This window comes from Sapajus apella, unplaced genomic scaffold (assembly GCF_009761245.1).
Source record: "Sapajus apella isolate SASKATOON/1434 unplaced genomic scaffold, GSC_monkey_1.0 scaffold73, whole genome shotgun sequence".
Taxonomy (NCBI): Eukaryota; Metazoa; Chordata; class Mammalia; order Primates; family Cebidae; genus Sapajus; species Sapajus apella.
Window position 1 is genome coordinate 7,284,868 of NW_022437013.1, and position 12,465 is coordinate 7,297,332.

A 12,465-nucleotide genomic window follows, 5' to 3' on the forward strand; every position below is an offset into this window, starting at 1 on the left:
GTGAAGTAATTCAGGAATGGAAAACCAAGCATTGTATGTTCTCATTGATATGTGCAAGCTAAGCTACGAGGACACAAAAGCATAAGAATGACACTCTGGACTTTGGGGACTTGGGAGGAAGAGACTGGGGGGTGAGGGATAAAAGACTACAAATATGGTGCAGTATATACTGCTTGGGTGACGGGTGCACCAAAATCTCACAAATCACCACTGAAGTCTTTATTCACGTAACTAAATACCACCTGTACCCCAATAACTTATGGAAAAATAAAATAACAAAAATTAAAAAGAAAGAAAAAGTACTCCTCAATATGAATTTTATTTTAACGTCATGTTTATTAATTATAAAAGTTAAACATGCACATGGTTAAAAAAAAAACATCAAGTAGGACAGAAGGCTATTGATGAAAAGGTTTTTCCCCACTGCCTCTGCTTGGTAAATTCCTCTTGCCATAGTAATCACTGTTAGCAGCTTCTTGTATACATCCTTCCATAGATTTTCTGAACACATGTACACATGCATATGTATCTTTTTGTACACAAATTGGATTGTGCACACACACGGTTGTGCAATTTCTCATTTAACATTATATCTTTGAGCTCTTAGTGAGATGTTTTATCAGATGTTTTCCAGATTGACAGAGGGACTAAGGCAGTCAGAGAACATGGTAGAGGAAGTGCACAGGAAAAGGCATATTCATTTCTGCAAAGTCAACACTTAACACAAAATCTGGCATGTAACAAATGTGCAATAAATGTGTTAAGTAACTAAAAGCAAAGAAAATTTCAGAAAACTGGAGACAAACTGCTATCTTGACCATTCTTCTCAGGATAGACCTGGTATGCTTCTTGAGTGTTACTATCTCCCAGGGCAGTGGAGAACAATACATGATGATGGATAAATCCATGAAGCAGCTGGGCTATACTACAACCTCCCTTCTGGAATAACTTCCCACTATGAGTCTCTTCCTTCACTAGGTTCATTGTGTCCGGCACATACGTTTAGTTCAAACACACACTTCACATAGATTACACTGCAAGAAAACCTAGGAGTTGCATTATACAGCTGAGGTATACTACAGGTAAACACACAAAGAGCTACAACTAACTAACTGGTGCCTGCTGCAGGGAAGTACCATGTTGGGAAACAGCCCTACAAGGTTAATGTCAATTTATCCTCATTTCAAAGATAAGGAAACTAAGGTTTCAGGAATCCAAGTGACATATTCAGGGTCACACAGTTAGTTATAGCTTCTGGAGACATCTTTACACTTTAATAAGCCCAGCCTACTTTCTGTTGATCCCACATCATGTTCACTATTCGCTGACTTTGCACTGTTTCATTGCCTGACACTCCCTTTCTCCACTGCCTCATGTAGTGTTTTGTGAAAGCTAGGCAGAGAGACAAACAGGGGGTTGTATAGGATCCATGCTTGGCTACGTAAGATGCTATCAGAGATCAAGACCGAGTCAGTCTCAGAAGGCCATGAACAAATACAAATACATTCGGAAAGTATTAAAAGTTCAGAAAGGGGGATGAGACTGGGAACTGGAAAGCACCCTCAGAAGCCTAGGATTACAGATACTGTGGGAGCTCAAGAAATTTTAGGGCAAACATTTCTTTCTCCCTAGGCTCTTTTGGTGAGCTGCTCAAAAACAGGGCCCTGTTGCCCTGCAGTCCTAAAGCCACTGGCCACTGCATTCTCACCTATCTCAATCATACTCACTCTTCAAGGCCCACATCGAGTCTCTTTTTCCATGAAGCCCTTCCCAATTAGTCCAGCTCATTCTTCCTTCATGAATTAGATGTTTATTTGAAATCAGCACCATAAGATATAACATGTGTTTGCATACTCTTGTTACTTTAATCATTTCAAGTATCTTGACTCTTTAAGTGGACTCATTCATGTATGTTTTTTCTATTGTTTCCCTGCATGGTCTGGGTTTTGAGAGACACCTGCCTGAATTGCAGTTTCGACTCTCCCTCTAATGAGCTCTATGACCTGGAGCTAGTTACAACCTCTCAGAGCCTCATCGTCCCACCTCTGACGGTTCTTGTAAAAGCACAGTAAACACTGTAACATAAACATATGAATGTAAGGTATTATACTGAAGACATTTAAACTAAGCTGCTTCTGCCTTTTACATCCTGCTGAATGGATAGTTGTATGTAAGAAACAGCAATCACTGCTGCTTGTATCACACTAGCCTCCTCAGCAAAGGTTAACAGTTTGGAAAAATAATACTGTACTGCACAACTTTTAAAGATGGTGTCAGATGGAGGGGTCTATATGCAGTCAATTCAGGAGCTCTCCTTGAAAACTACCAGATGATTCCAGGCTTGCTCATTTTTAAAACTTCCATCTTTCTAAATGTATCTTCATGTAAATGATCTGTGTCAATGCTGTGAAAAAGGGAAAAAATCTTGCATTAAGACTTTTAACTTGTCAAGCCGAGAGATGTCTGCAGTAGCTTTCCTATTCTCATGGATCAGATTCCAATTCACACTTGCTCCATGGCACCACTGAGTTACTTACTTCATCCACTCAGTTATCTAACCCCTCCTCCAGCCTTAGCACCTTTCCCTGAGTCTCAAAAGATAAAATGCTTAACGCTTTCTCTTAAAATATCACTCCTGTCCTGCCCTGCCTTGTCCAAGGCCCTGCTCCATTAGTCCATTAGTTCTTACTCCTGTAGCTACAACTTCTTCCTCTCTATGGGTTCCTTCCTCTAGGCCTACAAATTTGCCTGTCTCAAAACAAGGCAAAAAGGAAATAAAAATCCCTACTTTTTCCCCTCCCACAATTTCCTCTAGCTACAACCCCAAATCTATTCTCCTTTTCATAAACTTCTTTAAAAAGTAATCTCTGCTTTCTTTCTCCACTTGCTTATCATCTATCTCTTCAAGTCACTGCAATATGGTTTCCAGCCCTACCACACTATTGAAACAGCCCTTGACAAGATTGTTTATGACCTGCTAATTGCTAAATCCACTGGACACTTCACAGTGCTCCTCCTACTGGATCTCTTGCTGCATTTGATACTGTCGAGCACTTCTTGAAATTCACTTTTCCCTTAGCTTTTTCAGGATACCATTCTCTCCTGGTTCTCTTAATGGGTTTTCCTTTCCATATCAATCCCTTTGAAAATGGTATCATCCAGGGCTTATTCCCCAGAGACATTCCTGAGAGGTTTTCTTCTTCTCACATTTCCTAGTAGAGCTCATGCACTGTCATAGATCCAGCTATCACCTCTTTGTGGATGATTACTTCCCAGGCCACACTCCTACATCCAACCACCTATCTACTAGAAAACTTGCTCAGCATCTGCCTCCCACCCTGCCAGGCCCTTCAAACTCAGTATGTGTAACCGGAATTAAAACCCGTTGACTACAGAAAAAAGTACAAGCTCTTTCAAGTATGTAGAAAGGTATCATTTTAGTTTTTAATGGATAGAAGCTAATCTTTATCTAGCAAAATGAAATGAGCAACCCTGTTAATTATGTAATTGTAGGGAAAGTGGACAATTAATGCCATAGAAGTGTAACAAGACCTTTAAATTTTTTTGAGTGACTTATCAGGAAGCTGTCTTGGTTCCTGATAAGTAGAGCTCACTGCTGGGGAAAAAGTGGGTCAGTTTGCTTAGGAAGCCCAGAGGGTTTCTGGGAGTTAAGAGACCAGTTACCCACAACCTCTTCTTTCCAAATTTAGAATTAAGAATATGTATGAGGATGAGGAACAGCGTTTGATTCAAGGTCCAATGCCTAGGAAGGCACCAAGACTCTGAAATAAAATTACCTTGAAGAAAGAAGAAAACCTAAGTGGTATCCCTGGCTAAAATCAAGGGCCTACATCTTTATGGGCAAGGCCAGGCTTCACCACACATGTAACTGCAGCTGATGAAAGGAACTTCTCTAGACCTAGTCACCCTGATATATGCGGTACTTCGTAGAACAACAGCTGCACATTTGGGTGAATACTAAGATAACTGTAACTTGGGAGCCCAAGTGTAATGCCACTGCAGGCAAGGCTGGCAGGGATGCTTGACCAGCCAGAGCATCACTATCCAGTCGCCAAGCTTCTGTTGGACTGTGAAGGGTCAGTTCTCAATATCAACCCAAGTAGCAGTGAGAAATAGAAGCAAGAGTAGAATGCTTCTTCATCTACCTTTGAAAGCAGAACTGGCCCCAAAGATGGGGCCTGTTTTAGAAAGTTGGGGTCAGGAGTTGCCTCAAAACATACTACTACTAGAGCATGTATGACTGAACTTGCACTGAGAATTCTGCTAACAGGTCTTACTCATCACACATGGTATACAAGGTCCTGATTGACTCCCCAGTCTCATTTAGTGACACACTCTGCTTTGCACTTTATGCTCCAGCAATACCAAACTTTAGAGATTCCCCATCTTTATCCCTATCAAGTACCATAAACCATGCTATTTATTGTCTGGGTACTTGTGCTCACGCTATCTCCTAAGTATGGACTACCCTTTTCCACTTTTACCCCTGTTGCCCCTAGCTACCGTCCTAAGACTCAACTCAGGTGGCTCTTCCTCCAAGAAGCTTTCCCTGATCCTCTTGGGCTAGGTTAGCTGTATTTTGCCATGGCTCTTTTAATAGCTCATGACTATGTCATTGCATTAATAAGTTTATGTGCCTGTCTCTACTACTAGGCCCACTGGCCCCTGAAGAGCACTGGTCATATCTCTTATCTTATTTATTCTTGTCTCCCCCAGCACCTGGCACATTTGTCTGGTACATAAGAGGTATTGAGCAAGCGATTGTGGAATGAATAAAGATTAGCTTTTTTCCCTCTGTGGCTACCTCTTCGCTTGACCTTCTGAATGTCAAAACACTGGTATTTTTTTAAGGGGGGGGTACAGACTCCCACTTTGTTGCCCAGGCTGGAGTACAATGGCAAGAATTTGGCTCACTGCAACCTTCGCCTCCCGGGTTCAAGTGATTCTCCTGCTTCAGCGTCCTGAGTAGCTGGGATTACAGGAACAGGCCTCTACGCCTGGCTAATGTTTTTGAATTTTTAGTAGAGGCGGGGTCTTGCCATGTTGGCCAGGCTGGTCTCAAACTCCTGGCCTCAGGTGATCCACCTGCCTTGGCTTCCCAAGGTGCTGGGATTACAGACATGAGCCAACCTGCCTGGCCAAAACACCTGTTGTTTTTTTTTTTAAGCATATCATTAAGTGTCTCCTTGCCTTGCTCCCAGATGCTCCAAATTACCAACTGATCTCCTATATGTACTCATGTATTTACTATATGCAAAGCGCTGCACCAGGAAGTTTACACAGGAAAATACGATGAGGAATAGGATTCAGACTCTGCACTCAAGCAGCTCTTAGAAAATAATCTTCCTCCGGTAGTGAGGTACCTCAACTGACTGTTCAGTTAGTTACAGATCGAACTCCTTGTTCTACTCTTTCCCTCCTCACTACTGCAATTGACTAGTCTTTAAATAAATAAATAAATAAATACAAGATAGAAAATTACCTTCCTCCAACCAAATCTGACTACCCCTTCCAGGAAGCTCTTCTTGATTTACTGATGTCCAGCTCACCACACTAAATGATCCATATCTTCTACTCACCTTACTTGGGTAAACATATGTTTATATTGACTTCAGTTTTGTCTGATATACATTCTAACATTTAAAATTTATTTGGGGGTCAGCAAATTTTGTCTACTTTGTATGTGTGTGTCCTTTATTTTGTATTCAGAGCCATTATTGCACACTGCTATCAACTGGATTGACAACTTATAAGGATTTGAAGGCTGGACTGAAAACACAGTGGAAGTATATTGGATAAAAGACAAAGTGTGAGAAAAAATAGAAAATGGCACAACAACCTACAATAAAAAATAATGTCATGCTGTCAGCGACTAAATGATTTCTCCTTGCTGCTACTTAGGACCTTTATTGTAGCATCTACACTGTGGAATGCTACCACATTAAGTTACTCTACATTTAAAGAAACATTAAGGTTGATTGTCGAGTTTATTTCAACCTATTGATAATAAAGATTGCATCCACTTCTTTCTGAGAAAGACACCACAGAGATTCCTAAGCCCTGAGGCTTATCATGTTGTAAATAATTCCCTTTGCTTAGGCAGTAATCACCACACTCTTGGGTCTTTAAAACTAACAGACTTCACTTGGCTAGTAGAGAACCAGCTTCTGTTTTAGCCAGACTCGTAATCAGGCTTTTATGCTGTTCTCATTTATCCATCAAATTGGCTTTGGAACGTGGAATTTTTGCACTCGGCCTTTACTTTCCATTATGTGTTCCAGTTCTGAATGCCAGAAACGAATGGCCATTTGGTCACCGGTCAGCTGCCAACAGAGCACTGTTGTATTTTAATTAAGAATTACTTTGTGTATCATGCCAGCCTGCTGAGCTGACAGACAGATACTGGCCAGAGAGGGCCAAGACCTCCACCCTCTGTAATTGTGCCATTATAGCTTCATCCCTTGAGTGTTGGAAGACTCTCAAAATGTATGCATCAAACCCTCTAGCAGAAGTGGAAACAGAAAGAGGGTAACATTTACAGAGTACCTCTTATGTGCCAAGGAGTTGTTCTAGGTACATTCATAATTGCAGTCTCAGTTCAGTCACCATGTTAACCCCAGGTAGTCAGGTACTAGCACTGTCACAATTTTATAGACCAGGATACTGACATTAAGTAAGCATGGTCATAGAGCTAGTAGATGCTAGACCTAGGATTTAAGCCAAACCTAGCAAACCTTAAATCCTATGCTCTTTTTCTTACACCATGTTACTTCCTTTAGCAAGTTGATAACAGAGAAGACTGTCCTCTCCCTCTCCCTGCTCATGTTCAGAGAGGGCAGGCCTATTGGTAATTTCACTTACTTTACTAGTAAGGTAAAGTAGGCTTAGCTTGCCCTCAGTTTTTCTTCTCTTTGCTCACTGCAATGGGCTATGACCAAACCCAATATGCCTGTCTTGACCCCTTCCCTCCCACTTCCTCACTGCAGTGACTTACTAGAATGTCTGAAGTTTACATATTGGATGAATCAGCGCATCACATAGCACCTGCACTCCAAAATCCTTGAGGTCATTTCCACTTAAGTCTAGCAATGTTAGGTTCTCATTTCTGTTGAGGACAGAGGCGAGGGCTCCACAGCATGCATCTGTGAGATGACATCCCGCTAACCTGTGAGTGATTGAAGATTCAAGAAAGTAATCGGTATTATCCCAAGTTCCCAGTGTCCCTCCCTTTCATATACAATCTAAAAAAGAGGCCCAGTAGACAGAGTCCCTGTGCACATACCACAAAGTCTGTAGTTTACAACAGGGGCGTTTCAGCCCTTCACACAGAACCTGCATGCCCTCGTCCCCTAAGGCATTGTCACTGAGGTCAAGGTCTCTCAGGTGTTCGTTGGTGTAGAGTACATTGCACAAATCCTGACAACATGCCCCGGTCAGGTGACAGGTCCACAACCTACCAGGAAGTAACGTAGAGAAGGCTGGCATCATTGCATCTGCACTGGGTCACTTTAAGAATTGTGTTTGCCCAACAGAAAAAAAAAAAAAAAAAACAGAAGAAATCAGTGTCATGCAAAAATAATCCCTTGGGCCAAGGCCAGGGAGAAACTGTGGAGAAAGAATGATTTATTCCCCGTAATTTATTCAGTTCTTCCTTTACTGCTTCCTTGGAGATTTATTCACCAGGCCAAAAAATACTCATTTAATTTTGGGAGTTGCTGAAACATCAGGAAACTTTGCCCATGGCTATGGTCCATGATACTTACGCCAGATCTTTTAACTGACAGTCAGGCTGTTTTAATCCTTCACACAGCAATTTCAGTCCCATATCTTCAATTTTATTATTAATTAGAAGCAGCCTTGTCAGGCTCCGGGTGGAGCTCAGGACTTGGGCAAGGGGTTTACAACAAGCTGCAGACAGGGAACATTCAGAAAGCCTAGAGGGATGAGGATGACAAGGTGGCTGTTATCTATGGCAGCAGTGTGTCCCACTGACCCTCAAATGCCAAGGCCCATGAGAAGGACAAGGACAAGCAGATACTTACACAAGATTCTCGATTACACCCTTTGTGTGCTGCAGACCTTTGCAGAGATGCTGTACTCCTGTGTCCCCCAGGACATTGGCAAACATGAACAGCTCTTTTAATGTCTGACTCACTTGCAAGAAAGAAGCGAGCTCCACACAGCTAGCATCTGTAAGGTGACATGTGCTCAAGCTATCCAGCGAAGAAAAAAAGAAAAATCAGCCTCTGCCATCATTTTGGCTTCCTAGAAATGTTCTGCCCATCTGCCCACTTAGCTAAGTCCTCGCCATCCTTTAAGTTCCAGCCCCTGTCCTACTTCCCTCTCAGAACCTCCTACTGAGGTGTCTAGCTCACAGTGATCTCCTCCTCTCCCCTGGGCTCATCTAGCATTTCAAATGATTTTGTGGTATTTGACATATATCTGTGTCCTAAGGACAGATTTGTCATTTGCAGAACTTCTGATAACTCTACCCACATCTAGCCCAGTGTTCACTACATAGTAAGTAACCTTTATATAGTTAACATTTAACTAATATCATTCCTGTAAACGTACACAGCTGTGGTATACTAGAAAGACCATGAGATTTGGAGACAGATTTTGGAGTCACATCCTGACTTATTAGTAGTGTGACTGTGGAACAGTCATTTTGCTCCCTGAACCCCAGTTTCTTCATCTGTACAATGAGGATTTTAAAAATCCACCTTACATGGTTACTGTAAGGAGGAATTCAAGTGAGATAACTTCTGGCAAGCACCAAGCACATAGCAGGCACGTAACAAGTTCAACAGTCATTAGACGACACCAGATAAGTTCGAAGAAACTTACTCTAGTTTCTCCACTTTGCAGTTGGAATGTCTAAGACCCACACAAAGATACTTCACCCCTACGTCCCCCAAGGGGTTTTCACTCAGGTCCAGTTCAGTGAGGTGTGGGTTGCAAATAAGAACAGCAGCAAGATACTTGCAAACAATTTCTGAGCCTTCTGGGAGAAGGCTAGCACATAACCTGAAGGGAAGGGTATACAAAGACAGAATTGACCACTTAGTATACTATTCACTCCCTATTAACAACATTGCATGAACACAGAAAATCAAGACCCACAGGTACAAGACGCCCAGTCTTGAGCATGTCACAGCCCCCTATCCCCATGGCAAGGACATGGTCAATAATTTCAAAACAATTAATTTCAAAATAATTTCCAAAGGGTTTGGAGGAAATAGTAAGATAATTTAATCTCATTTTAAATCCCTGTATGATTTTAACACTTTATCGCATATCTCCTTTCAAATCCCAGGGGACGAATCCTATAATCATAAATTTTATAGGCAAAAGGTCTTTCTTGTGGTTCACACCTATAATCCCAGAACTTCAGGAGGCTGAGGTGGGTGGGCTGTTTGAGCCCATGAGTTTGAAGGCATCCTGGGGAACATGTCAAAAGTCCATCTCTACGAAAAATACAAAACAAACAAACAAACAAAAACTAGCTAGGCTTTGTGGCACATGCCTATGGTCCCGACTACTCAGGAAGCTGAGGTGGGAAGACAGATTGAGCCCAGAAGGCAGAGGTTGCAGTGAGCTAAGATCACACCACTGCACTCCAGTGAGACCCCATCACACACACAATAAAAAGGTCCTTCTTTTCCTCTTATCTAAATATCATTACTAATTTCCCATCCTTAGAGAGACCCAGCCCATAATATTCTTTCTTTGTCACAGAGTGGTTCTTACTGAGGTCCCTGTCTTCTTAATCTTTGTTTCTCCATATGAAGTAGTACGATTTCTTGAACTATTTTCCATTAACTTTTTCTCCTATCACGTTCAAGAATTTCTAGATATACCCTACAGCCTTTAAATCTGTCAATTTTCTTTCTTTCTTTCTTTTTTTTTTTTTTTTTACTCTGTCACTCAGGCTGGAGTGCAGTGGCGTGATCTCAGCTCACTGCAACCTCCACCTCCTGGGTTCAAGCGATTCTCTTGCCTCAGCCTCCTGAGTAGCTGAGACTACAGTAGCCACCATGCCCAGCTAATTTTTGTATTTTTAGTAGACACCGGGTTTCACCATGTTGGCCAGGATGGTCTCAATCTCCTGACCTAGTGATCCGCCCGACTCGGCCTCCCAAAGTGTTGGGATTACATGCGTGCGCTACCGTGCCTGGCCGAATCTTTCCATTTTTTCTAAAGACTATAAACTCAGCCTTAAAGAGAGCTCATAAAGAGATGCATTTATATCTCCCCAATTTAGAAATTTTAAATAGAGGTACTTCGCATAAAATGAGTTTTCAGTGTGGATTTCAGAACACTTGAATGCTAAAGAGTTTTTGCGTTAAAAAAATCCCACATATATATTGTGATGGCTAATTTTATGTCAACTTGGCTAGGCCACGGTACCTAGCTATTTTGTCAAGTATTATTCTAGATGCTTCTGTGAAAGTACTTTTTAGATGAGATTAACATTTTTAATCAGCACATTTTGAGTGGATTATCCTCCATAATATGATTTGGCTTCATCCAGTAAGTTGAAAGCCTTAATAGAAAAAGACTGACTTCCTCAGAAAAGGGAGTTCTACCACCAGACAACCTTCAGGCTCGAACCACAAAACTGGCGCTTTTCCTTCTCTAGCCTGCTGGCCTATCCTTCAGATCTTGGGCTTGCTAGTCTCCATAACTGCGTAAGCCAATTTTTAATAGTAAATCTATTTCTGGCTCTCTCACTAACACACACGCATGTATGCATGCGCGTGCGCACACACGCACACACACACACACACACAAGTTCTGTTTCTCTGGAGAACATTGACTAACATGACACTTTTTTTTATTAATGTGATTATCATGGACTTGAAGTCAGACACATCTGGGTTTTGAATTGGACTTCTGTCATATTTCTTTCAGCTTAATGACTAAATTTCCTCCTCCATTTCCTCATCTGGACTTTTCACAGCTGTTGTGCAGATTAACGGAATCTGTGCATACTCAGCACAATGCTTAGTACACAGTAATTGCAGAGTGTGAGTTATTATTATTGTTATTGATAATGTTTCCACTTAAAATGAAAATAATCTTCCTAAACTTATGACACAGAAATTTTAGGAAATGCCACCTTTATTCCTCCTCTTCATGACTCCTTCAAATGTGTTTTGATCCTAAGACATCTGTCTTGAGTTGCATATTTTTCAAATATTCTTGCAGAATGAAAACTAGCAGAACTTACTTGAGCTTCTGTAATTTGCAATTTGGATGTTTTAAGCCTTCACAGAGCAACTTCAAAGCTGAAGCTTCCAGTTTTGTCTCACTGAATTCCAGCTCAGTGAGCCACTTATTGGTGCTAAGAACAGCTGCTAGAGCCCCACAAGAAGCAGAAGAGATAAGGCACCGGTACAACCTTTAGAGAACGGAAGAATGACCTCATTACCACGTTCATGCTCTCCCCCGACAAAAATAGAAACTGACCCCCAAAATAAGAGTATCAAATAACAAATTATCCTGCTACCAATTACCTCAATGTCTGTAATACACAGTTGGGATGTTTTAATCCTTCACACAGAAGCTTCATTCCTGAATCTTCAAGGGTATTTTTTACAAATTCTAAATCTGTCAGATAATGGTTGGTTTCAAATACTGAGGAGAGGTCCCTACCACAAGAAGCTGTGAGGTGACAGAAAATCAGTCTGTGTGGAGAAAAAAGACATTTCAGAAAAAAATAAAGAAAATAGGGATAACTTTAAAGGTATTTGTTGGCACCTTGCTGATGTAATAAATTATTTCAATTCATTCAATAATTAATATATATTGGGTGCTTACCACTGTTCTAGATGCTGAAAACACAAAGATAATTAAGACACACCCTCAAGAAATGCCCAGTTGATGGAGAAAAATGAGAAAATCACAGATTACAATACAGTGTGAAAAATACTGCCAGACATTTGCACAAGTTATTATGGGGACACAGAAAGGTTGTAAAATTCAGCCTAGCTTGAGGTGGGTTCTGGGGAATCAGGAAATACAAGAGTTCTTGTCTGAGCACTATCATGAAAGGGGAATAGAACTTGTATAGGAGGTGAATGAAGAGAATGGGAGTAAAAAAGAGCAGGACGGGATGAGGGGCAATCCGTGCATGCACAGAGCAGCCTGTGCAAGGGCCAGGAGGGAAGACAGAGAGGCTTCGTTTAAAAAACTAAAAATGACTTGCTATGGCCTATCTTAAAAGACTATATAATGAACGATTAACAGGGGTTATCAGTCATGTTGAAAGAAGGGTAGGATTTAGAAGTACTTTCCAAGTACTTAAAAATTATTTACAATGATCAGCTGTTACTGGAAGAAATTATTTTCAGTTTTGAAAAACGTAATACATGTTTATTATAAACAATTTTACAATAGAGAAAAATATAAATAATATTATTTATTTATTTATTTTTGAGA

At 41.0% G+C, this 12,465-nt stretch overlaps 1 protein-coding gene across 1 annotated transcript in view; it reads right to left on the reverse strand.

Moving 5' to 3' along the window:
- Nucleotides 1-320: 320 nt before the first annotated feature.
- The window catches only part of LOC116531880 (NACHT, LRR and PYD domains-containing protein 3), a 56,393-nt gene continuing 44,248 nt past the window's right edge, over nt 321-12,465 (reverse strand). Inside the window, exons 6-13 of the mRNA XM_032250888.1 lie at nt 11,541-11,711; nt 11,255-11,425; nt 8,869-9,048; nt 8,064-8,234; nt 7,785-7,955; nt 7,304-7,474; nt 7,016-7,186; nt 321-2,404 (exon numbers count right to left, since the gene is read on the reverse strand). Of these exons, the coding sequence (XP_032106779.1) occupies nt 2,323-2,404; nt 7,016-7,186; nt 7,304-7,474; nt 7,785-7,955; nt 8,064-8,234; nt 8,869-9,048; nt 11,255-11,425; nt 11,541-11,711 (1,288 nt within the window). The 3' untranslated portion in view covers nt 321-2,322. The remainder of the gene's footprint in view (nt 2,405-7,015; nt 7,187-7,303; nt 7,475-7,784; nt 7,956-8,063; nt 8,235-8,868; nt 9,049-11,254; nt 11,426-11,540; nt 11,712-12,465) is intronic.